Here is a 26342-nt window from a genome sequence, read left to right as displayed (position 1 = left end):
AAGCCAATCACAAGATGCCACGCCTGTGAACTAAATCTTGTCCGATACCAACCGAGAGCTTATCCGCGCGCACGAAGAACCATGATCGACGTGTGGCGCAATGCTCGGGCGGCGCGTGAGCGTGCGGAAGGGGGTGGCGGGGGACCGGCGGGCGCCCCGGGCCTGGGCGTGTCTCCGGTCAACCCAGCACGACGGCCAGAGCGCGCGCGGCAGCTCTCCCTCGGCACGTGCTGGGTCATAGCCGCCGCACGTCTTCGAAGCTGTACGGAACCCATGCGACAAATGACCAACATACCCTTTTCTACATGGCGATGGATGCGGAGAGCGCCGGCTGTCGGATGAGACGACGAGCAATCCAACGGCTGGGAAAAGACTTGTGATAAGAAGACCCGCCTAATATATGGTCACGCGAAGCTTCAGCAGAAGGTAATAGAAAGCGTAAAGAGGAGTACAATTTAAGCACGTGGCAGATGAGACAGCTAAGTGGATAATGCAATGGAATTAATGAATGGCTTTATTATTATTATTATTATTATTATTATTATTATTATTATATTATCTTTTACATTTAAATGAAGAACAATCAAATAATTTCTCTTTGATTAATATTAATTTATATTATATTATCTTTTGCATTAGGCTCATGCCAATGCTGGATGTAGAGATGGATAATGTAGCAATATATAGGATGATAATGTTCAAAATTAAGTAATTTTTCATAATTTAAATTACTAAATTCATACTAACTTAAACATGGAGGATATTATTACCATAATTGTCATTTCTGTTGAATTTTAGCTAATTAAGCTTCTCACAGGCAAATAGGCAGTATCCAGAACCAGGTGGAAGGTATATTTGACTAAAGGATTAATAAAAACTTATATCAGAAAAGACTGGTACAGTGAAGATTAAACATAGGATTCGCTAACATGTTTTCTCCAGAAAATTTAGTCTTCGCTCACAAGATCAAATTATTTCAGAACATGAAGCTTCTGAAGAGGGAACTTGGAACACAAACAAAAAAAAGATGCCGGTGGAGTTCCAAAGACTGGGTACCTTAGACGCCAAAAAGGACAAAAAGGACATCTTTGATTCCCCGGAAAGAAATGAGGCACATGAAGAGATTTGCTTGGCAATCAACCATCACTCGCTTCCAGATCCTGTAGCCATTAGAAATTCGCCCTCACAAACCAGGTCACCACCCACATAAGCCTTCCCTTCCATTTTTGCTATTCCAAAGCGTTTTTGCAATTTGATTAGTGTCATTCTCATGACTAGGGTGTCCCCTGCAATCACTGGCTTCCGGAATCTCACTTTGTCGATTCCAGCAAAGAAAAAATTCTCACGGGAGCCGCCTACCTCAGGTTGTAGCATAACCAGGCCTCCAACCTGGGCCATTGCCTGCATCACCACATTACTCAGTATTAATCACCAACTAGACTACAGATTACGGATACCAGCATAGGAATATTGTTACAACGCTACAAAGGACCTCCGAACTCAGAGAATTGCATCTAGTACTTACCCAATAAACCAGCATGAGTCTCGCAAACCATCAGGATTTGGCAATGGTGTTTACCAGGACTCAAAATTGCTTCTCTATTTTCTATTTTTACCAAAGCCTAAGCAATCTGCTTTGTGGTACAAAAAGTAGTATGCTTTTCTCTTTAATTGGTAAGAGAATTATTACTTTCAATCATGTGGACAAGATGCAGATGACTCGTTTAGCAGAGCAGAAATAAAGATGCAGCATTTGGTACCAACATAAACTACTAGGATAATAAAATAATGTAATGTTCTTGATCACTTGATAAAAGTAATCCTAAATATAAAAGAAACATATTACTGGTGTTGAAGATATTACCAACTTTATGTGCCATCCATTTGAATGAAGCTAATAATTGTGAATAAATTTATGTAAAATAAAGCAACACCATGCACCAAGTAGGTTTATGATATGGTTCAGAGGAACTGAATAAGACATATATAGTAGAACTGATAGTTTCATCTGAAATGACAATCAGGCCCCATTCAGAATTTTGTGACATGACAGAGCATTTCTTTCCCTTCCTATTATTTTGATACCTCATAAAAGATCACAGAAAAAATTCAAGAAATATTTAACAAGAACTTGAGGACAAACTTCCGTGGTATTCAATATTGAAATGGTCTAACAGAAACAGTGATGGCATTAACTTGCCAGTTTGATGAATGCTTGGTGCTAAAGGTCCCCCAGGCAAAAGAAAAAGCAAGAAACAAGAAATAAGTGCAGCAAAAAGAAATGAGGTACAATTAGTGATTAGTCAGGGTGATTCTACAAATACAAGACAAAACCCAAGACCAAGAGAATTCTTAATAATTTAGACATATGTTTAGATGAATGTTTCCAAATAGGATAACCAATGGACAAAAAGGCAGAACATTAAGCACAAAGCAAGAGAAAATTACACAGATGATAGAGTGCATGTGAACAAAAAACAAAGAAAACTCATGATTTGCAGTGCTTTACAGAATTGCCACACAATGGTTGACAATACCATATGCTCTCTTAACACTACATTAAAGCTATTACGATTTCACACCCAGAAACGACTTAAGAATACATTAAACTCTGGCCAAACCGGGGTAGATAAAGAAAAGGATAATTATTCAGGATATTTTAGACAATATTTAAAAAAAAAGAAGAGAGACCGAGAGAGAGAGAAAGAGAGAGAGAGAGAGAGAGAGAGAGATCAGGTAAAAGAAGAATATAAGATATAGGAGCACATGAAAACTAAATAAAAAATGTTTTTTCATTAAAGAATATCTGCATAGAATATCAAATATCTCGAAACTTCTTTTTTTATGTAATATATAACCATATGATAAAACTAATCAACCCATTTGAGCCCAATTCAAATCCAATTATCTAGAAAGAGCTTCCCTAGTTGATCAACGTTTGAATTAAGTTAGAGAAAATCCAAACTTTGATTTTATTTGGGTGAAAAGGGGATGGGATAGTAAGTCAAACTGTTGTGCAACTTCACACCGTGGCCGAGGAGTTAACACCCTGAGAACGACCCGACTAGACATCGACTCAATCCTTCCGCGCCGAGCTTCAGATTCCTGCACATAGGTCGAGGTCGGGAGTGGATTTCCTGACTCGACCCCTCCGAGGCTTAAGTCAATAAGGAGAAGTGATGGTGAAACTGGGTGTTTGAAGTCCGACCCTTGGCATTGGCCTGGAGGTTGACTTTTATACTTGCAATCGGAGGTCGTCGTACGCGATTGATTAACGGTCGTCGACATCTCAAGCGGCTGGCCCCTACGCCCTGCGTAGGCGCTGATCGACCTGCTCAATCCCGCCACACCTCCCAAGTTGTTCTGTATCGTGTAGCGTCGCCTCGTACAGCCTCGAGCGGCATGGGCACAGCAGGCAGGCAACTATCTCATACGAGTCCGAGGTGTCACGTCGACGCGGTGCACCACATCAGCACCGAAGCACCACGTCGACTCCGACGTGGTGGTTGACTACGATCACGAGGATGATGTTGGAATATGCCCTATCACAAACGAACCCACCTTGGTCCCCAACCCATGTAATAACTCAAAACTAATCCTATAGTAACACTCTGTCTCTGAGATATTGTTGTTCTCTTTATCTGCTTATCCATATATCTTTCTCCTTCTCAGTGCCAACTAAGTAGCACGACAATGCAAAAGAGCCACCTGGTGCAAAAATGTCAAAGGGAGATGACAATGAATTGTTGCATGAGATATTAAGTAGCAACAACTCAGCAGCAAAGAACCTGACGTGGCTGGATGAGATGCAGAACTTAAACTAAAGAGCAATTGTCACGATATCATTGGGTCAATTCTCAGTTGCCACTGCTGCTAGCAGCAGAGAAGTAAATTGCCACTAAAAGGAGGAAGAGAGAGACAGAATGGAGAATTAAACCTAGGAGTACATTTTCGACCAATGGTCATTATTAGGAATGGTTGAGCACACTAGTGGAAATTTCTTTGTTCCCTTTTTCTTTCACTCGTCATCCAGAGTGACCAACCAGACACTCAGATGTTTGTAATTCAGAGAAGAGTAATTAAAATGACAAAGTAAACATAAGGATAGCTGTGAGGTTGATGGTCCAGTACATGACAATGAAGAATAACAAAGTGCACCACCAAGCTTCTCACCTCTCCATTCCTCTTCCTCACTGGATGTGTTTATCAAAGATTTCCCATACCTAACCAGTGTCAAGATGGGAAAAGAAAAAATTCATTCTATCAAGTGTTAAAGTGATGATAGGGAACATAGAGCTACTTAACAACCGATTAATCTCCTATCATTTGGACACTTATCGTAACTCAAAACAAACTTTATCATTATATGCCTGTAAATAATCAACACAAGAGCTATTTTCTTTAATTTTATTTTAAAAATAATTTTATAATTTTAAAGAGGACTTCTACGAAGATCATAAGTTGTCATGTGGTTACATCTTCTGTATCTATATATCGCTCTACCTAGATTATCCATAAAGATGAAAAAATAATGCTAAACTAGAAAGGAGATAAATCTTCAACTTGATTGGATATACCAAGAAAAATAGAAGGTGACAAATTGTCTGATTGATCGGAGATTCCAAATAAAAATCTTGAATACATATCTTGGGCTGGATTAGAAATTAAAGAAAAAGAGGAGATCAGTTTGGGCTTGATTGGAGATACCAAGGTTTCACTGGATATGTCATACCTACAAAGTAGTCATGACTAAAGAATCTACAAAAACGAACCCTATCAAACAAATATCTAATCATAAGAAAGATTATTTTCAAAGATATTTGTAAAGATATATCTTTCCCAAACAAGTAAAGAAGAAATGATTCATATGTCTTGAAAGAAAGGATGTATGACCTGGAACATTATAGAAAGGGGTTGTAACCTGGAACATTAGGAAAGGATGTATGACCCCATAATGTGTAAGTAATATGAGGTCATATCCTTAAAAATGATTTCTAGAGCTAAAAAGAACTTGGTACTTCCCTCCAATAATATGAGGACAAGATCTACACCCGAGGCAAGTAATCAGGTGCTCGAGCGCTCGCCCAAGCAAGGTGAGGCCCGAGTGGAAAACTAGTTTAGGTGAGCGCCTTCAACTGGGGTTGGGCACCCGCCTGATTCAAATCAGACCTGGGTTGAGCCCAATCAACACTCTTGGTTCAAATCGGGCCTGGGTAGAGTTCAATTCTCTTTGATTCTGGTTCAATTAAACCAAATCAAACGGTTCTCAACCACCCCCACACTGCTCCCCTCCAGTGCACCATGAGTCCTAATCACAACGCCATCTTTCCTCTCCAAGCGAATGACAGGTGTAGCATCTTCCTCTCCATCAGTGAACGACGACGGTGGCTTCTTCCTCTAGCGAGCTCTTCCTCGGTATCTCACTCCTCTTCCTCCGTCGTCACACACTCCCTAAGCCCCGACAATACCCCTTTCCCTCCACCGTAGCTAGTATCTTCCCCCCATTATCGCAACCCCCCACACCAATGTCCCCCCCCTTCTCATCGTAGACCTGCCCTTTGTCGTAGCTCCTCCCTTCTTGACAAGATGCTCCTCCTCCCTGATATCTCCCCTCATTCCTGTCGGACCACAACCCCCTCTCCTTCCTCCTCGTCCCTCTTCTCTTCCCACCCGACAACAACTAATAGCTACCCAAAAGACAACAATCCTCTCCAAGACCTCTTCCCTTCTCCCTCTTCCCCTCCTAAACGACAATAACCCATAGCCATCCAATGTCCCAATCGACATCAACCGTTCCCATGCCTCCTCCCTCTTCCACTCTCAACCGATAGCAATCCACAACCACCTAACCGACAATGTGATTTCTTTAAATGAATGCAATATTGAGGTTTTATTTTTATTTTAATAATTATATTTATTAATCATGATATATATTTTTAAAATTTTAATATTTGGGAGCATCTCACTTCGTTTAGGCGAGTGCTTAACATTGAGCATTTTGACACCTTGGCGCCTTTTAATGCCTTTAACTACACTATACCGGTATGAAGTCAAGACCCTACCTATGATGCCCAGTGACAAGTGAATCATAAAATCTTTCTCTTCCTCCTCCTTTTCTCTTTCTTATTATCTAATTCTAGAAAAGACAGAAAAAACTATTTTTGCCCTATATGCACTTATCCTATGTCAAATTGATATTTGATCTTTCAATTTTGTTGATATTCTATCAACAAGGACAAGTGCTAGGAAATTAAAAACCAGAGTAGGCAAGAGATTATCAGTATTAACCAGATGTATCAAAGTTTAAAGCATCTAGTCTACTCCCTAGCTACATGACCCCTAGCACACAACTATTAGAGGCTTTCTATGAATGACATCCCCTATGAATATTAGCTTGACCCTAAAAATCCTTGAAATGAAGATCTTCAATTCTTGGATCTTCATGTTGCCTATAACGATGGACCGTTTGTATACTTGTCCTTCAAATTTCAATTTTATTTTAGCTTGTTTTTCCTTGACTTTTTTTAACAATCCCATCTTCTGAGGTTTTTCAATTGGAACTCCCCTAAATCCCCACCAGACTTTTTTTTAATCTTCCATTTTTTTTGTTTCTGGTAGTTGGGGAGGGGACCAAGACCGAATGGATCATTTTATTAACTAATGTAGTACAAACAAGACTTGATCAGTTTATTAACTAATGTAGCACAAACAAGATGAATGATGCTGCAAAGTATTCTTAGTCCACCAGAAACAACATAGCTACAGGAGAATAGAATGATCTTGTGGAAAACCAAACAGAGATATATATATGATCTCAGAATTTAAAAAAAATCGTTCAGGCTTAACTAGATTTAACAACATTTTTCCACCAGTATTATCTATGTTTCTTGTTTTCTCCTCTCACACTGCAGACTACAACAATTAATTATTGGTGCCAGTTAAACTAGGATTTATATACCCTTCAGATCTCAAATATTTAGCAAATGACTGACAAAATAATTGAATCCTTGCTAGAATAATTCAAACTCAAAGAGACATCTATGCTGACAAAATGAAATAGCTTACAAGAAATGAGGTTACTATGAATGCATCAAAAACCAAAGAAGCTTGATCAGAGTAGATCCGTCTACTCAAAATACCTAAACCTCATATAGTGTATGTCTTGACAGCACAATCTGTATAGTAAATGTTCCAAATAAATCAGATAAAAGCTCTATCTGTCAATACCATTCACTTCAAAAACGTTGATAATTAGATACTCTTAATGTATGGAACAACTTTGAGAGAGAGAGGGAGAATGGTTTAATGGATCCAACTTGATACTGAGAATGGATAATTTGGTTAAGCACATATTCTACTGCTCATTGTCCTACTAAGTGTGGGATCATGAGTTGATAAGAAGGGAAAAAGAACATATTAGGCTAATATAACCAAACTCTTCTTGATAGTAACTTGTTCTACTTCCAAATTTTTTAACAAGTGGCTCAAAAACATATACATATTCCTATCATTAAGATGCTTCAGTCTACACAGATTTTTTGCATTATATCAATATAGAATTTGACATTGATAACATGAAAGATGGTAAAAAAAAATGTGACTATCATGCAATGTGCTTTGCTAATTAGTAAGCTTGAGAATCATTTGGCTTCAACTGTCGGATTAATCTGCAAATAAACATCATCTCGTAGAATAGTTAACATTAGAAAATCAACGATATCAAATTTAGATGCACTAATTTTGTTCCCTTACATCTATGAATGATATCGATTGTACATGGAACCAAATTCTCTAGTACCAATTGTCATGGTGAGAATACACACAATGGCCCAACAACTCCGATATATCAAAGTGCAATGTGAAAGTTTCATAATACTTGTGAGATCAACTCTTCCATGAATTCATTAGCACAATCAAACAAGTATAGTTTCTTCCAATAATCACCCAAAATAAGTAACAACTGGAGAAACAGTAACATGTTCAACACTCACAGAAAGCATCATGGTTTCATGATTTTGCTCTATCAGAATCATTGAATATAGTCCGAACTGTGTTATTAAGTTGATCTTACCAGCCCCCGTAAGATTTCATCATGAGAAAATGTGATATAAGAATACTTATTTTGCTGATGCTATCAGTACCCTGAGACTTCACTATGATATGAGAATATTCACAAAATCCTTCGATAAATAAATAAAAGGATGATAACATATTCCCTACATCTTACCAAAAATAACCATAAACTAGAAGTAAAAAAGGAAAGGTAATGATCGTGTGATCAAGTAGATACCTCAACCATGAGAACGCCAGGCATTATCGGACGCTCGGGGAAATGTCCCGGGAAGAAGTTATCATTAATGGTAACGTTCTTGATGCCAACAGCTGTATGTCCAGGCGTGTATTCGATCACTCTATCAACCAACAGAAATGGAAACCTAAAATCCAGGCCGCACATCATCAGATCAATCTCCAGCATCGTACTCGGATCAATAATACAAACCAAAACAACCGAGAGGCGAACTATTCTCACCGATGAGGCAAAATGTTGCGGATCTGATTTATGTCCATTACAGCCGGAAACGGCGGGAACCCTTCAAATCCACCAACAAAAATAAGCAAAATGAGAAAACACACCAACAAATCACCGATCTCGGAGCAAAAGAATCAGAAAGGAATCAACTTTTCTCGATGGGAACATCCGCTTTCGTCTCGACCCAGTCCAAGGAACACCGGGTTAGGAACCGGTTGATCTTCTCTAATCGCAACGCCGAAGTGGAAGTTTTGGGGTTTGAGATGGAGATAGGGCGAGTAAACCTCGCGTGAACCCTGAGGGGCGGAGAGGAGAGGGGCTCCGGGTGCGCGCGAGGGCCACATAGGGGCGGAGGCGCGGTGAGGAGAGATCTCGCCATGGTCGAAGCTTCCATCAACTGAGGCAGCGGTGTAGAGAACGAGGATCGGCGAGGCAAAATGAGCGCTGTCGTAGCGTTGGATGGGATCCTCTCCATTACCTGGTCTACCCATTTCTTTTTAAACGATCTAGATCACTCAACGGAGGCGGGACCCTTTGTTTTAAGTGATCTTGACCGTTTAATTGTTTTGAGTACTGGAATCAGATCCAAGTAATTAGGCGGAGGACACGAAGTTGCCTCACGACAGGAACCCTTCGTGGACTCGAGACGCGATGTGAGACACGACGGCAGAAGAGCTTGGGCCCAATTAGGCTTTAATTCTGGTTGGGCCATAAATATGGGTTCAACGGAGCCACAACACTACTTTTGGTGCCTAATTTTTTTCCATTACATTAAATTATGTATAATACATTTTGAGATATTTCTCCCTTTTTTTTCTCCATAATAACTCTTATTTTTATTTTTTTCAAATGGTATTTTTATTTTACGTAATCTCGTAAATATTCTTCCATTCCTTTCCCTTTCTTATTTGTCGATATTGTCTTATCGATGCCACTTATCCTTTTGTGTTCTTTTTTACCCATCACCTTCACTTCACGTAACAAAGAAAAAATGAAAAATACGAAAGTGATAGACATGATAATAAAAAAGGGTGAGGCCTTGCGACGATAGACATGAGAGATATGATGGGTAGAGAAAGACATCATACAGATTCAATGAAGTATCAAGACGAAAGCAAACAATGAAGATGATAAACACAACAAGTAACGAATGATAGGTGACATTAGCAAGATGAAGATGACAAAAGCAATGGGCTAAGAAAAAACAAACTTAGAGATCCTATTTGAGGAAAAAAATAAAAAATGATTTTTTAAAAAATTAACCTTTTTTTGGTTTTTATACAAACATATATACATCCTTTTATTTTTTTTATTTTCTACAAACTAAAATTAGGTTATTGCTAACCTAAAGATTCAGCCTCACGCTTTAAAGTTGGACTAAATGTCGCCTCGAATCCAAATCTATAGGACTTTTAAGGAGCTGCGAAAGCAAAGTTGCTTGCACTATACGCGTAGTATGTTCTTTATACTATTATGAGCTACGGATCATACTCATACAGTATATTTTATATTAACATGACGCAGATGGAAATTTATTTTGTATCAGACACTTCAAAAGTTGGTGACATGAAATTATATTCTAAATTATTAAAAACGTTTATATTGTTCTGACTTAATCCATAATTTATTATTATTATTATTACATATTATTGCCAAATTGTATATTTTGCTACTAAAATTCAGATTGATTTGATTTAATATGCTACATAATGTAACACTTTTAGTATAATACAAATCTATCCATTCAAAGTTTAGTAAATAGCATGGATTAGAGTTTGGATTGGCTCCAAACAGAAGATGAGTGGTGGAAATTATGGGTTAGAGTGGAATATAGTTGATGAAAATTCTACGTGTTACGTCTCTACTTAGTCCTCTTTAGTATTTCGATTCTTATATTTAAAAAAATATATTAAAATTTTTATAGTTAGACATCTTTCTCATTTCGGTCTTTAGATTTAAAAAATTTATATTAAAAATTTAATAGTTATAAAAGTAAAATATTTAACCTTATTTACCATAATACCGTCGATTTTATTTACGAAAGATATAAATTAAGTTAAAATTATCTATTTACCTATTATTTTCGTATCATTCATGATATCGATAATGTCGACCACCTTGTCGTTCTTAGTGACAATCATCATAATAATCACTTACAAAGTGATCATCCATCATCGTTATTAAAATTATTTTTTTTCAATCAATTTCGTGTTCTTTACGTGTATATTGTCAAGTGTTATATCTTCTATCGGTAAAATCAATAATGTTAGGATAAATAAAATTAAATATTTTATTTTCATAATTATCAAGATTTTAATATAAAATTTTTTAAGTCTAAGGATAAGATGAGATGTAATTATAGAGATTTTAATAAATTTTTTTAAATCTAAAAATCAAAATACTAAAGATATTTAAATTTAAAAATAATTTAAAATGATTTAGATATAAGAGTCGTATTTCAGGTATAAAATAGAAAATAAAAACAAATACGAAAGAAGAAAAGAGATGCTCGTCACACAGAGAGAGAGAGAGAGAGAGAGAGAGAGAGAGAGAGAGAGAAAAGTTTAGATTGTCGGCGGTCGTCTCCGTGAACTCAGGTGCCATGTGTCGTTTTCGTTCTCGAGACAACTCGTCAGGCTTTCCTTAGAAACCTCAACGTTCACGCATTGCTTGCTGGCACTATCGGTGCAAGAGACAGCGAGGGGTCCAAATCAGTCATCCGCATGCTTTTACTGCTACTATTGCTGGCCAGAATATGGGCAGCAGAGAGCAACGTAGGAAGTTTGAGTAGAGGGAGAGGGAGCGCGAACCCAAAATTGTCGTCGTCTCCACTCTTCCAGAGTTCTCCAATCTCACGAATCCTCAACCCCGCCCCTCGGTTAAATATTCCCCTCTCGAACTCGTGGTGCATCAGATCTACGGCTTTGCTTCTCGCCGCCATGGATTCATAGAGCAGAATCGGATCGATTTCGCCCCCGCTTTTACCATGGCCTATGAGGTGCTGCTAACGCTACGATCGTTTTGCTATCTCCTCGATCCCTCGCTCTTAATTTCTTATTTTGATTTCGGACTTCGACTCAAGTGCATGAAAAAAACTATTGATTTTGATGTGGGCGTTTTATTCATATTTTCTGCCCGTGATCACCATAATTTCTGAAAGAATATTGTTTTCTTCTTTGTTGCCCGAAAGATTGGGTTTATATAAAGCACTCGCTTTCTCTCCCTTCCATCATGAACAACTTCGGGGGCCAAAATAATTCGTTGCTTTTATTTTTGTATTTTTTAATGTTGTCGTTATTATAAAGTGTTAAAAGAAGCCTCTTAAACTGTTAACGTTTCGATGCCATCTAACCATGATGTGATTGTTGGTGAACACTGTTGCTATTTGAATCTTTTGTTTTTGGGGTGAAAATATCTCTTGAAGCTCTAATGGAGTCATCTCTTCCTTGTGAAAGACTGCATTTTGTTGAGAATTCGGCGACGGAGTAATTACTTATCTTCAAGGGATGAATCCATATATTGTTGGACTTTTAGTCGCACTTCTAGCTTCAGTCATCTTACTGAAACCCAACAATGTGAAGAAACGAGGGTTGCCAGTTACTGTCGGTGGAGAACCTGGATATGCAGTTCGCAACTACCGTTTCACTTCTCCAGTGGAATCTCTCTGGGAAGGTATCTCGACACTGGCTGAGCTATTTGAACAATCTTGCAAGCGCTTTGAATACAGGCCTCTGTTTGGAACTCGGAAACTTATAGCAAGGGAAACAGAAGTAAGACAAGATGGAAGATCCTTTGAGAAGCTCCATCTGGGAAACTATGAATGGGTCAATTATGGTGACGCTTTCAAAGCTGTTTGCAGTTTCGCATCTGGTTTAGTGCAAGTTGGTCACAAAAATAATGAGCGGGTCGCAATATTTTCTGATACACGGGCAGAGTGGTTTATTGCCTTACAGGTGGTTTTCCTGTCATGCATGCTCAACACTTGATTTCATAATAAAATTGTCAAATTTACTGAGTACATAATAAAATTTTAGCTGGAGCATTTATTTGCAAAAAGAAGTTGTGAAGTTGTTGTCAGTTTCCTAATATAATTGATTTCTTTTCTTAAAACAGGGTTGCTTCAGGCAGAATGTCACTGTTGTTACTATGTATACTTCACTCGGAGAGGAGGCTCTTTGTCACTCTTTAAATGAGGTTTGCATTTAAATCATGGCTTTCCTCCAACTGTGTAATTGTTGGATTGAATGTGTGGTATGCAGTGAAGTTTGTGTGTTTTGAGCTTCTAGTTGCATTTGGAAAGTTTTCAGTTCAGTCTTGTAGAAGTATATGTGATATTTCAATCTATCATATGCTTATTTAATATATCGGTAGCTATTTCATGTAGTACTCTTCTCCTGGTATGCCTTGGTTGTGATTCATGATTTATATATTTACGAAAGGTAGTTTCTCCATATTCTTTTATTTTCTTTGTCCCAAATTTATATGTTGCTGCGATGAAATTTGTAAGATCTATTGGTGAGAAGGGTTTATGTGAATGCTGATTGTTTCAGAGGTATCAGAGAGGAGTTCACTGTGAGATTTCTGGTAATAGGAGAGCTTGGTTTTCTCAGTAGTTTCCTTTTATATCTCTCTATTTTTCCCTATATATATTTTTCACTATTCTGTCTTCTTTGCAGTCAAATAGAAATAAAATGATCAAAGTGACTTTAGTACTGGAAAGCTAAATACTTTTCTATTTTAGACCATATTGTGGAAGCATGTCGAACAGTAGCTGCTCATAAGAAAAAGGAATCTACATTTTGTTAAGTGAACTTACTACAGCTCATACTAGGTTATTCTTTGGTTTAATTACTTGGGAAGACTTTACTTGTGCTCTGCATTGGAACCCATTTGGAAGCTGTGAATTGTATTTTTATATGAATTACTTGCATGGGATTGGTTGAAGAAATTATAATTTCTGTTTTTTACACATAGCTTGTTTGGATCTAAATGACTTCAGTGCCTTTATAGATAACGCTATAACTGTTAAATCACTGAGCAACCATCATAGGACATGAAATCCTGAGAGCAAGATTGCCTATCTTAGTCTATTACTTGAAAAAACAATTATTGGAGGCAACATCACAGGTTACAACAACTTAAAAGAAAGGTGTTTCTTATAATTTTTAGTGATTCTTTAGCTTGTTAGCCCATATTTGTCTGAAAAATTACCTGCATGAGTTAAGAGTTAAGACAAACTTCAGTTTCCTGACACTGGCAGAAAAATGTTGTTTTCAATAAATTCAGGACATGTCTTCTTCCATGATGGCTAACTGATGATTCATATGGCTAACTTTTGAGAAGGAGACTTGTGAACCTTGGACTTCTTAGTTAGATGATGAACAAAACCACTGAGTGAATAAATGGAGCAAGAAAATCTTGACTAGATTATCATATTCTTTTCTTATTTCTTAGATACATGGTATATATAGCGCAATGTGGAGCTTATGCCTACGGGTTACTGATCTTGCATAAAGTTTATTTCTGTGTTTCAATGAACTACTTTTGTGAATATTAATTACCTTTGGATCCAAAAACACATTTCACTTGCTGATAAACCTAACAATGAACTTTCACATCATGTTAATAATTTGTTTGTCTAGATTCCATTTTTTTTGTCGTCTTCTCTAGTCATTCAAACACTTGGCTTGAATCCCCTTACTTATCTGTTCTATTTGGTGATTGGCTCAGACAGAAGTCTCAACTGTAATTTGTGGGCATAAGGAACTAAAAAAACTGATTCTTGTAAGTAAACAGCTCAACACTGTAAAACGTGTTATTTATATCGATGAGGAGGGTGTTCCAAGTGAGGTTTCATTGGCCCAGAAGAATATTGGTTGGATGATAACATCATTTGTCGAAGTAGAGAGATTGGGCAGGGACAAGCCTGTGGATGCAGATCTGCCTCGCTCAGCTGATATTGCTGTGATAATGTATACAAGTGGTAGCACTGGTCTGCCAAAGGTCTGCTGCCTTCTCATATTTTACTTCAAATTGCATTTTCCTTGCAGGTCATATATGGCTTTCTAGTCACTAATTGGTACTTTTAAGGCATCGTGCTTGCATGTCTTCATTATTTCAGTTATAATTTTGGGAACCAGGGTTTCGATGGCATGAAATTTTTGCTGTCAGATCAAATGGTAGCGCTAGTCATTGTTGATAACTTTGATTGAAAATGCTATTGGGTTAATCATACATTGCCTAGTATTCCACTTTGCTCGTTCATCAAGGAATTTATTTTGGTAATTATATGGTTGATCTAGCCTTTTCTTTTTCATATTGCCCATTTCAAGTTGCACGATATTTATGTATGTTTTCTACAATTTCTGTACCTATTTCTAATGTACATTCTTTCAAAGACTTCCCTTGCCACACATTGCATTCCATGTAGCTGAGGTACTTATGTGGCATTTGATGCATCCCATCTACCATAATGATATTGAGGTTTGGTACTGTACTGGTCAGGGCTCAGACCAGTACTCTTATCAGTTTGTACCAGTGTACCAACACTCAATACACTAGTATGCATCAAGTTTTGAGAAAAAAAACTTAAAAAGGTTGAAAAATGAAAAAAGAAACTGAGTTGTACAGAGCATGTGCTGTCTTGTACTGGATAGTACTGGCCCTGGTGCATGCTGCAAAATACACATACTGTCTAGACAAGATGGACTGATATGATATCTGGTATACAACCCTTGATCTTGTGTTCTTGCCCAGTCCCAGAGCATGAGGAGATTCTTCTTGAAAAGCAGGTTACATATTGGCCCTAACAAGTTGGTCATAAGTTTCTGTATATTAAGGATTCTGTTTAGTAACGATTTTTTATGAATATGTGAATAAAGTAATGTGGAATTTATGAGGGACATCATAAGTTATGAAAAAAATGCCCCTCTTTTGGTTATTTTGACATATTGATTCGACTTTATTTCCACAAAAGGAAGTGTTTATAGTTTAATATACATTCTTCCCTTGACTTCTCATGCAGGGAGTAATGATGACACATGTCAATGTTCTAGCTACGGTTTCAGCTGTTATGACTATCGTCCCTTCTATTGGGACCAAAGATATATACTTGGCATACCTACCACTGGCTCACATTCTTGAATTTGCTGCAGAGGTGAGGGGCTTCAAATCAATCTACCTATGAATTTACACAGGATGGACATCATAACTTGCTCACGGTCTAGCTTCGTTTATCTTTACTTCATCAGTGACACTTTTGTGAATATGCCTTGTGCAGAACGTAATGGTTGCTGCAGGAACTACCATAGGGTATGGCTCACCTTTGACTCTCACTGACACATCAAACAAGATAAAGAAAGGAACAAAAGGTGATTCTTCAGTCTTGAGGCCTACACTGATGACTGCTGTACCTGCTATACTTGACCGTGTTCGTGATGGTGTGTGGAAAAAGGTCTTGCCATCTCTTGGAAAGGATAACTATAAAATCTGTTTCATAAGATTCTTTGCCACAAATTTTCATATGGTATATTTTTCTTAATATGTTTTTCAGATAGATGCTAAGGGTGGATTATCGAAGAAACTATTTAATGCTGCATATGGTCGTAGATTGGCTGCAATTAATGGAAGTTGGTTTGGAGCATGGGGTCTAGAGAAGGTTTTATGGGAGTTTCTTGTCTTTAGAAATATTCGAGCAGTTTTAGGAGGACATGTACGTTTTCTACTCTCGGGTGGAGCTCCTCTATCCGGTGATACTCAAAGATTCATCAGCATATGTCTTGGGTTAGTATAACCTTCATGTCTTTAGTTTGATAAACCTGCAAATAACTTAAACCTGGACTTTTAGGATTCTCCTGGATGTACAGTAGTAGTTGCAGGTGCTTTACTTTGGTTGCAGGCTTCAAGCATAAATGCTATGTTTATTAAAAAAAGATGTGTGCTATCTAATACTGGCACATCATTATACAAGTAGTTCACGAACATATTCTTTTTTTTAACCTCGAAAAAGTCATTATGTGTTTCAGATGTTCAGGCTTTCTAAATTGAGCAATTGGCACCCATCTTGGTCGCCCAAATTTCTACCTCATTATAGACTCCGAGAGGATAGTCAATATCTGTGATCCTAATTCTAGAGGCTTTAGATTTGTCTACTAGTCAGTTTCGACGCCAGATTGTCACTCTTTGACATTTATTATTTTTAGGCTAGTGTTGTTGATAACCCTTGTGCTTGAATTATATGGGAAATCCATCTGCACTTTGGTTGAGAAGCATGCATTTGAAGTAAGTTTTGAACTAATATTTTCAATTTGTTTATGTATTCTGTTTTTGAGAAAACTATGGTTTCCATTCTTTATATAATGCGATGGTCCAATGTTGAACTCATCTTTTCCATCTGACTTGTCTTCTTAAATTACTCATTAATAAACAAGAAAAAGGATTAAGGAGTTCAATTATGTATATTACTTTCTTTTTCTTTTATAATCCTTCTGATTATGTATTTCCTCCGTGTCTCTCCTTATTCAGTTAAGAAAGGTTTAACTTGATAGTGATCAGAATGCTAGACATTTTACCAGGGTCCAATATTGTACTAATAATTTTAGGGTTGATTGTCGTATTAGATTAGATTATGCGAAGTCGACTTAGAGAGTACTTTATGAGTGTCAATTGCTAAATATATCAAAAAGAGGTGCTTAAACTGTTTTTACTAGGGATGTGTTGAACTGATCAACAGTGGGACCTCTTAGGAATGAAATTCTGTGAAGTCTTGGAGTAAATAATTGTTGAAACCAAGATTTATACCAGTGATTTAAAAAGCGCTAGGCGCCAAAAGGCGCCAAGATCCAAAAACGCCCGCGGCGCTAGGCTCTCGCCCGAGCGAAGTGAGACGCTAAAATTTAAAAATATATAATATAATTAATAAATATAATCATTTAAAAATTTAAATTAAAATATACTATTAAATATTAACAGTATACTGTATACTGTTAACAGAAGGAGAAGAAGGAAGTGTAAGGGGGTACTGAACTTGCTGACTAAGAAAAGAGGAAGCGACAGCGGCAGCGATAGCGGCGAGCAGCAGGAGGCACAAGCGGCGAGCAGCAGGAGGCGCAAGCGACGATAACGACAGCGTTTGCGAGCAACGGGATGGGGATGGGGATCGGGAGCGGCAATGAGGGTTAGGGTTGGGTTGTCACTGATATCGGTTTTAGTTGGTTCGATTGAACCAACTAACCATCGGAGATCGAACCAGGATCAAACCAGATCTAAAATCCTGGTTCGGTCGCCTTGGTTAACCTAGGCGCTCGCCCGAAGCGCCCAGTGCTTGGGCTCAGGCGAACGCCTAGGTGGCGTCTCTTTGAAGCACGATGTTTGGAAGATTAGCAAGGCGCTCGGGCCTCGCCTCGCCCGAGCGCCTGAGCGCCTTTTTAAATCGCTGATTTATACATATGCATGAAAGTGTTATATAACCAACTATATATACATTTATGCAAGCTCTTATGTGCTGTACATAAGTATGAAGATGTGATCACATTTGCGGTTTATTCTTCCTCGTAGCATTAAGATCAATCCTGATAGGATTGCTGATTCAAAGTTCAAGTCTGATAGGATTGATGAATTCAATGATCAAACATGATAGGATTCGGTAAATGCAACACTACAATCAGTCTGCTATAAGATAGACACCTTATAAATTCGTTTATAAGGTCCTACTATATTGCTACGATCATGCCTTCCTTTCATCAGTAGTCAAAGAGTGCTTTTCTTGAGGGGAGAATGATTTTGCATAAGATCCCTCTTTCCTCGATATTACATACACTACATAAGTCTGGCATATCGCCTAGGTAACTCTGAAGATTGATCTTATGAAAACTTTTGATTCAGTGAACCAGTTCTTTCTCATTAATAATTGTAGCTGTTTTTGATTCCCCATGAGATTGTTAAACTGGGTATGTCAAACTTTGTCAAAGCTCCTATCACCGCAACAAAACAAGGTTTTGGTTTACTCTTTTAGTAGAAGCTTGGTGGCTTATTTTCCTTTCAATTCAAGAAGGGGCTGAGGAAAGATATCCCCTGTTTCCATACTTATTTGTAATTTCTATGGAGAGGAGTGATTTTATGTGGATTCAGCAGATGATGTGGCTAGGAAATCTAGCAGAGCGGTAAAGTCTTTTGGTGCTGATCAGAGGGAAGCCGAGTGAATATGACTGCAATCCTGTAAGTTTGAGAGAATGACAGCTATATATAATTCATGGATGTCATATAAAATATAAAGTGGTCTCCTAACTTGATCAAATAGATTATAGTTTGCCTTTTCGGGTACGAGATCCATTTTGGCAATCTGCTGGAACAGTACATACTGATCTATACACCATAACGGTGTTTTGATGAGGAAGAAAAAGAGGATGAAGAAGAAGCGGTGGTGGAGGAACAAAGAAGGAAAAAGGAGTAAGGAAGAAGGAAGAAGAAGAAATAAGAGGAGGATAATAAATGCAATGGCAGTGTACCTAGGAAGCAACGACAGCAACGGCAGTGTCACAGTTGAAGCGGCAGTGGCAGCATCACAGCAGCGAAGAGGCAGCGCCGCTGCAGCATTGCAGCGGTGAGGCTGTGGCATCGTATGCGAGAAGAGGGTTCGTGTTCGCGAGCCCTAATTTACCTTTCCCCCCTTTTTTAATGCTGAAATGGACTGGGCCCACCACTTTTCAATTTTTGTTACTCTTTTAATCGGACCGCCCAGAACGGGGGTGGTTTGCGTATCGATCCATGCCTGGACCGGTATGTACCATCTGTACCATACCATGTCGGGTGGTACAACAATCACTGAAATAGATATCTCCTCTGTTTGCAGGTTGACTACAAGAAACAAAGCTCCGGTCTTTTTAGCATTCAAAATTACTGGTGCAATGTTGTTCGGCGCCTATTAGAGTCATAAAAGCCAAAGCTATGGAGAAAATGGGTAATTCTTTTCTTTGGAAAGTGAAAGATGATGCTGCCTATGTTGCTGAATTTGTTGGACTAAGGTTACCTATCCTAAGAAAGAATTTGTTCTAATTATTCAGACAACTGTAGATTTGAATCAAGCCAGAGGGATTTGTTTGCTCTCTCTGGCCTGTGATGGTGAATAACTTCATCTCCATCTCTGTCTTCTTCTATTTTTTTTGTTTTCCAAACAGAACCTATGATTAGTTTTGACATAGTATTAGAGTATGTATGGTTTTAATAATATATGAAGCGTATATTGATCTTGACAACCATCAAAGAAGAGAGCTAATACGTAGGAGTTGATTGATGACAGAGATCACAGTCGTTGATTATCAAATTGAATACTGATTTATCATTCGAGGAGCAAAGTTGAAGGCATAGAATGGATTTCTTGTGTTTTTAGATATTTATTGGATGTGGAAAATTAAGATAAAGATCTACTTGAATTAGAAAACTTGAAAAATCTAGTTCTGAATGCCTTGGAGATTTCGCAGATTTACTAAAAGTTGAAGCACTTCTATAAGAACAAAAGGAAGAGTTACTTCTTAATTAAGAAGAAAATAACAGAACATACTGTTCACCTATCAGGTGATAGAAAAATTATTTTCCATGGATTTTCAAAGCAATAATTATGGGAGAATCTTGGTTGCTTTTAATGAGATTTATTTCCTCCTATGCCACCAGAGGTTATTTTGAAAGCGGTAACCAGCATGATGGGTTGTAGGATAAAAAGTTAAATGAAAATGAAATTATTAACTGAATGAAAGATGGTTTAATAAGTACAACCGATTATCATATTAGTGTTTATATTGAGATTGATCTTATTGACATTTGCACAAAAGCAAGATAATCAAGGATGAATACAAATATGCAGATATCTTTTTCCTCTTGATGTGAAATAGTTCACAAAGCCACATACATTATTGATTATTAAAGATTCAGATGAAGATATCATTAATATTGATACATAGTGCACATCTATTTAACGCCTATATATAATGATGTTGATAAATTGTTTGATGAAAATGTCAAGATTAATATGTGAAGAATTTTATAGATAGTTATTTTATCAGATGGATTTGATAATTTGAGATTATTTCAAGAAATTTGATGCTAATGTTTTGATGCAAATCAAGACTTTATAACTGATCGATATACATAAGATGGATTATTTGTATGGTTTGCTTACCTTGGCAATGATCTCAAAGCTTGCAATGATAGTGATGACAAGATTTTTTTTCTTTCCATACTAATTTTTAAAGCTTAATTTAGGAGAACATAATGATTGCTTAATTCAGACACAATTTTGACTTTATAATGGGAGATGATGAGAGAGATGTGGTGATGATATATGCAAATTAGTTTAATGCTTTTATCTCTTCACTGTCTTTTCTATGCACTACTTAAGCCTTCTATCATCCAACTCATTTTCAAAGAAATATAAGAAGCGCTAAATTAACCATGCATGACTGAAGATGACACACACTTTAAGCCATATACCTGCTGAATGAACATTGTTGCAGCAGAACCTGGGAAATTATGTTATGGAGTTGATGCACAGAACTTTAATTGCCTATTATGTAACTTGTTAAATTTCCTTTACTATCAATATTTGTATCTTGCATTTGTGTAGATCTATAGGAGCTTCAATGCCTTAAACCTTGTAAATGACCTCAAATATTTGTCAGGGCTCCAATAGCGCAAGTATATGGTTTGACGGAAACTTGTGCTGGCGGTTCATTTTCAGAACATGATGACATATCTGTTGGCCGTGTGGGTGCTCCACTTCCATGTTCATATGTCAAGGTGAGGATGCGTAAACATCTTGCTGTTATCCGAATGAGGACATTGCCTTCTCAATTGGCATGATAAACCACCCCTTTTTTGTTTAAAAGGCATCTATGAGATTGTTGGTTTCCTTTTTGTTTGTTATTATTTTTTGCAAGGTTCTTATGCAGGCTAGTTTAAGATTATTCTTCTATACTACTTTTACTTGTAGTCCTTTTAGCTTCTAGTTGTACGATTTCCTATTATAACTTCCAGTGATTGCAAAAGGCGCTCGGGCGCTCGCCTAGGCGCTCGGGCGAGGCGAGGCGAGGCCCGAGCGCCTCGCTAATGTCCCAGGCGGCGCGCTTCAAACAGGCGCCGCCTGGGCGCTCGCCCGAGCCCAGGCGCTGGGCGCTTCGGGCGAGCGCCTGGGTAAACCAAGGCGACCGAACCAGAATTTTAGGTCTGGTTCGGTCCTGGTTCGGTTGTTAGTTGGTTCAATCGAACCAACTAAACCGATATAACCCCAACCCTAACCCTAACCCAACACTAACCTGTTGCCGCTACCGCTCTCGATCGTGATCGCGATCTCGTCGCTCGCTGCCGCTGCTCCCGCTGACGCTGCTCACCGCTGTCGCTGCTCGCGCCTCTTGCGAGCCCTCTCGCTGCTCGCGTCTCCTGCGAGCCTTCCCGCTGCTCGTGCCTCCCTCGAGCCCTCCCGCGAGCCTTCCCTCTGCTCGCGACTCCTGCTGCTCGCGCCTCCCGCGAGCCCTCCCAGCTGCCGCGAGCCCTCCCTCTGCTCGCGACTCCCGCGAGCCCTCCCGCTACTCGCGCCTCCCGCTCCCTTTCCTTTTCCCCCCGCCACTCGCCGCTGTCGACGCTGCTTCCTTTCTCCGTCAAGCTCAGACTGCTCAGTATACTCTTAAATCTTAATATTAAGTTTATTTGAATTTTGAAATGATTAATTTTCATTAATAGATTAATAATATATTATTTTGATTTTAATGTTATTAATTTTGTGATTTTGTATCTTAGATTTTTTTAATTTAATAGCATATTTTTATTTAAAATTTTAAATAATTATATTTATTAATTATATTATATATTTTTATATTTTAGCGCCTCGCTTCGCTCGGGCGAGCGCCTAGGCAAGCGCCTAGCGCCTCGGGCGTTTTTGGACCTTGGCGCCTTTTGGCGCCTAGCGCTTTTTAAATCACTGATAACTTCATGATTGGGGGAAATAACTACAGTCCATGAAGTGATGTTAGTTCGAGTTGATTAACTGCATAATATTCTCTATATTGTATTTGTATCATTAACAATTTAAATATGCTACTACAAGGCTGCTCATGGAAAGCATATACAAACGCAACCTCCAAATTTTTTCTATTGGAAAGTTTACGTAGATATTCTTAGGTTGTTTTAGCACATATCTCAAATCTTTAGCATGATTGGATCTCCTCCCTGATTCGTCTTGCTCCAGCATTCTTTGCATATGCCATCTCTGACATTACACAATTGTCATGCTAACAAAATCTAATGTGTTTCTATCTTATGTATTGCTAGAACTAGTCTCACTTATTGATGCTATAACCTATTTTGTTTCATCTCGGATGACTTTCTTTTTTGTCTTTATCAGATTTTTAATGTGATACTACAAAGTGAACTTTTATGCTAAACCAATTTAGAGTTTTTTTTTCCATTAGATTTTGTACACCATTACACCTAAGTTTGCTTTTATTGATATAACATGGTATCTGTGGTAATTCTTTAGGTTAGTAACATTCAAATGCTGTGTAACTGCAGTCTTTGAAAAATTCATTGCTTGATCAAATGTTGAAGGTATAATGCTGATTTCATTTTTAATGTGAAATCATGGATCCTATATGTTGGTCTATGCACTACCTATGCCTTGGTGATATCAAGTAAAAAGGGCGTAACCAATGCACGCGGCTCGCTCCCACCAATGCGGGGTCTAGGGAGGGCCAACATACATAGCATTACCTTTAAAAACTTAAAGAAGTTGATTTCGTGCCTTGAACCTTGGTCTCCCATGTCATGAAAGAGCAACCTTACTATTGTACCAAGATCCAACCTTACCACCAATGCCTTGATGATGTCAAGTACCACTTTCAAATCCAGTTTTCCTATATGACTAGGTTATCTCCTATTCCAGTCTCAAAATCAAGGAGAATCGAAATGATAAATATAAGAACTTCTACTTAAAAAATCTGCTGAAATGAAAGCAAATTCATGTTTTATTAGAACACTTTTCAATGTCCATAAATTATTTATCTTCTTTCAAATTGCTGGCACTGTTAGGTTTTAAAGTTGCCAGAAAATGTCTCCTTGTTAGATGCAATAAATTTGATATCGAAAGCTGCAGAATTGAAGAATCTCCAATTCTTCATGATGAATTTCTACATTTGCTCTTTCACATTTCTTGAAGGAAAAAAAAATTGCATTGTGTCTTTGTACCCAAATAGAATTTTGATCTTCACAGGACATTTATTGATCAATAGTCGATAACTAATTCATTTTATCTTAGTTTTGCTTCTTATTTTTATAACCTTTCTTTTGGTTACAGTTGACTTATTTACAGAAAACATATTTTGGTTTCAGTTGATTGATTGGCCAGAAGGTGGATATTTAGTTACAGATTTACCAATGCCTAGAGGGGAGATTGTCATCGGAGGTCCAAATATCACTCTTGGATACTACAAAATGGAAGAGAAAACAAAGGAAGTTTACAAGGTTGGTCATTTGCATTGTTGCTGACTTGCATGTAATGTCAAATGTTTTTTCTTTTGTGGCTAATCTGGTGCTTCTTATGTCCTACTGAAAAGGTTGATGAGAGAGGAATGCATTGGTTTTACACTGGTGATATTGGAAGGTTTCACCCTGATGGCTGCCTAGAAATCATTGATCGTAAAAAAGATATAGTGAAACTTCAGCATGGCGAATATGTCTCTCTGGGAAAGGTAGGACAATATGTCTATATGTTAATCTTTTAGTTTAAAAAACTAATGTTCTGTTTTGCAGATTGAGTCTGTCTTAGTTGCGAGTCCCTATTTGGATAGCATCATGCTGCATGCTGATCCTTACCATAGTTTCTGTGTTGCACTTGTTGTTGCTGCACAACGGGCCTTGGAAGATTGGGCTTCAAAGCAGGGAATAATCTACGGTGATTTTTCAGATTTATGCCAAAAAGCGGAAACTGTGAAAGAAGTTCATGGTTCACTGTTTAAGGTTTGCATCTCTTGTTTACCTCCATCTATGATATTCAAGTTTGTCTTCTGCTATGTCAGGTTGGTCACCAAGTAATTCTTTTAGTATATATTTATCTTAGGAGATATTTCCTAATTGGTTGACTGTGCTTATCAAAAGTTGACTTCAATTGAATAATTATGACATCTCTGAATATTAAACAATATAGTTGTGTGCTCTAATATTACTATAAAAAAGTTTTTCGTATTTATATGCAGGAAAACTGTAAACTGTCTCCCTAATTCAGATTTATTTTTTGATCTATGGTTCTTATAAATGTATGTTGATAACACACATCTTCAAAGAACAAACCTCCATTGGATCATCGATCTTATGTACCTCTAGCTCATAATTTTTCTGATGCCCTTGAATGGCAGCTTGACAACTTAGGTAAATTATGTGTGCCTAGCCATGTTCGGTACTAGCAGGTCGACAGCCATGTGTTATTCGAGTACAATTATTAGTTCTTTTGTTTTATTTGAATACAGGCAGCAAAACAAGCACGTTTGGATAAGTTTGAGATCCCAGCTAAGATCAAGTTGATTCCTGAACCATGGACACCAGAATCTGGACTGGTCACTGCTGCACTCAAGATCAAGAGAGAAGCCATTAAAAAGGCATATGCTGATGACCTTGCAAAGTTATATGCATGAATCTGCGGTATCTTAAGAGGAAATGCACAGAGCTGCAAGTCAAGGCAAATTTACTCTTTTTGCCTGGCATATCAGATGCTTAAATAAAATGCACTTGGCAGGTTATGTGGTTAAGGCAAATATTAGTAAAGATAAATGAATTCTAATGTATTTTAAGAAATGTGTTTGAATTTGGGGAGCAGAAATGTGTCTAATCTGGAGGCAGAACTTAATACAGAGTTGTCAGCTGGATATTTTAATATATTTTGTGATTAATATATGAATATAAATGTGTCATGGACTGAATTTAGTGATAGATTTTAATTGCTAGATATTTGATTTTGAGTCAGAGAAATTAGACAAGGGAGTAGATGTCAGCTACTCTTATTTGCCGGTTAATTAGACATCATCGAAGCTTCTTACACTTTTTTTGTTTTTTGGCACTCATCTTCTGATTCATCGTTCAATCTTTCGGTATCTCAATTTCATCACGATGTTTAATCATATGATGTTCCAACTTCCGACATAAAGGATGATCTCTAATATATCCTTCGTTTCAACGTTTAATTTTGAACACTATAAGCTTTCAAACATGCCATATTTTAAATGTCTAATTATTTCAAAATATTAAAAAATATCTCATTATTTTTGAAAATCTATTTATTAAAAAGAGGCCTCAGCATTTCTTGCAAGAGGAGAAACAAATACAATAAATATCACTCTCGAGTTAACAAAAATTTAAACCTTATTCCTTTACGACCTCTTAAAGTATTTTTTTTATATTTATCTCTCTTTCTCATGAAGACCGATAGGAATTATAGTGTTGCTATAAATATTCGTTATGCGTATTATATAATATTTGATACTAAAGAAATATTGCTATAAAGAAATACTTTAAACCAAGATAAAGAACGTAAACCTTTGCTTTCAGGTATATGCTCCCCTGCGTACTCTCTTCCCTGCTCAACCTAACTCTTAATCCATCGAGTCATGTAAGGTTAATTACTTATTATCGATTAGATCTCTTTAGTATTTCGGTGTTTGAACTTAAAAAATTTATATTGGAATCTCTATAAATATAAATGTGAAACATTTAGTTCTATTTATTTTAACTTCATTGGTTTTACCAACAAAAATATAAAAAAAATGAGTAAAAAGATACT

At 37.5% G+C, this 26342-nt stretch overlaps 2 protein-coding genes across 2 annotated transcripts; one reads left to right on the top strand and one right to left on the bottom strand.

Annotated features, from left to right (window-relative positions):
• Positions 1-854: 854 nt before the first annotated feature.
• LOC135629715 (uncharacterized) lies at positions 855-8980 on the bottom strand. Its single transcript, XM_065137542.1, has 4 exons — positions 8681-8980; positions 8531-8591; positions 8291-8435; positions 855-1401 (listed from the first exon to the last, which is right to left on the bottom strand). Exons 1-4 carry the CDS (start codon positions 8922-8924, stop codon positions 1144-1146), a joined length of 708 nt encoding a protein of 235 aa, XP_064993614.1. The 5' UTR covers positions 8925-8980; the 3' UTR covers positions 855-1143.
• A 2100-nt stretch (positions 8981-11080) lies between these two features.
• LOC135629713 (long chain acyl-CoA synthetase 9, chloroplastic-like) lies at positions 11081-25476 on the top strand. Its single transcript, XM_065137533.1, has 12 exons — positions 11081-11528; positions 11986-12483; positions 12644-12724; positions 14261-14533; positions 15555-15686; positions 15810-15983; positions 16083-16312; positions 21202-21319; positions 23903-24034; positions 24127-24261; positions 24323-24529; positions 25036-25476. The coding sequence occupies exons 2-12, from the start codon at positions 12037-12039 to the stop codon at positions 25198-25200; spliced, it is 2094 nt and encodes a 697-aa protein (XP_064993605.1). The 5' UTR covers positions 11081-11528; positions 11986-12036; the 3' UTR covers positions 25201-25476.
• The last annotated feature ends 866 nt before the right edge of the window (positions 25477-26342 follow it).

Source organism: Musa acuminata, chromosome BXJ3-1, assembly GCF_036884655.1.
Source record: "Musa acuminata AAA Group cultivar baxijiao chromosome BXJ3-1, Cavendish_Baxijiao_AAA, whole genome shotgun sequence".
NCBI classification, from domain to species: Eukaryota; Viridiplantae; Streptophyta; class Magnoliopsida; order Zingiberales; family Musaceae; genus Musa; species Musa acuminata.
This window is presented reverse-complemented; position numbering and strand designations above follow the sequence as displayed.

Coding starts and splice junctions, on each gene's coding strand:
- LOC135629715 (XM_065137542.1), bottom strand. CDS start 8,924: ATGGAAGCTTCGACCATGGCGAGATCTCTCCTCACCGCGCCTCCGCCC. Junction 8,592..8,680: donor GGATGTTCCCATCGAGAAAA/GTTGATTCCTTT, acceptor GTGGATTTGAAG/GGTTCCCGCCGTTTCCGGCT. Junction 8,436..8,530: donor CGCAACATTTTGCCTCATCG/GTGAGAATAGTT, acceptor CCTGGATTTTAG/GTTTCCATTTCTGTTGGTTG.
- LOC135629713 (XM_065137533.1), top strand. CDS start 12,037: ATGAATCCATATATTGTTGGACTTTTAGTCGCACTTCTAGCTTCAGTC. Junction 15,687..15,809: donor TTCTTGAATTTGCTGCAGAG/GTGAGGGGCTTC, acceptor TGCCTTGTGCAG/AACGTAATGGTTGCTGCAGG. Junction 21,320..23,902: donor TTCCATGTTCATATGTCAAG/GTGAGGATGCGT, acceptor TTTTGGTTTCAG/TTGATTGATTGGCCAGAAGG.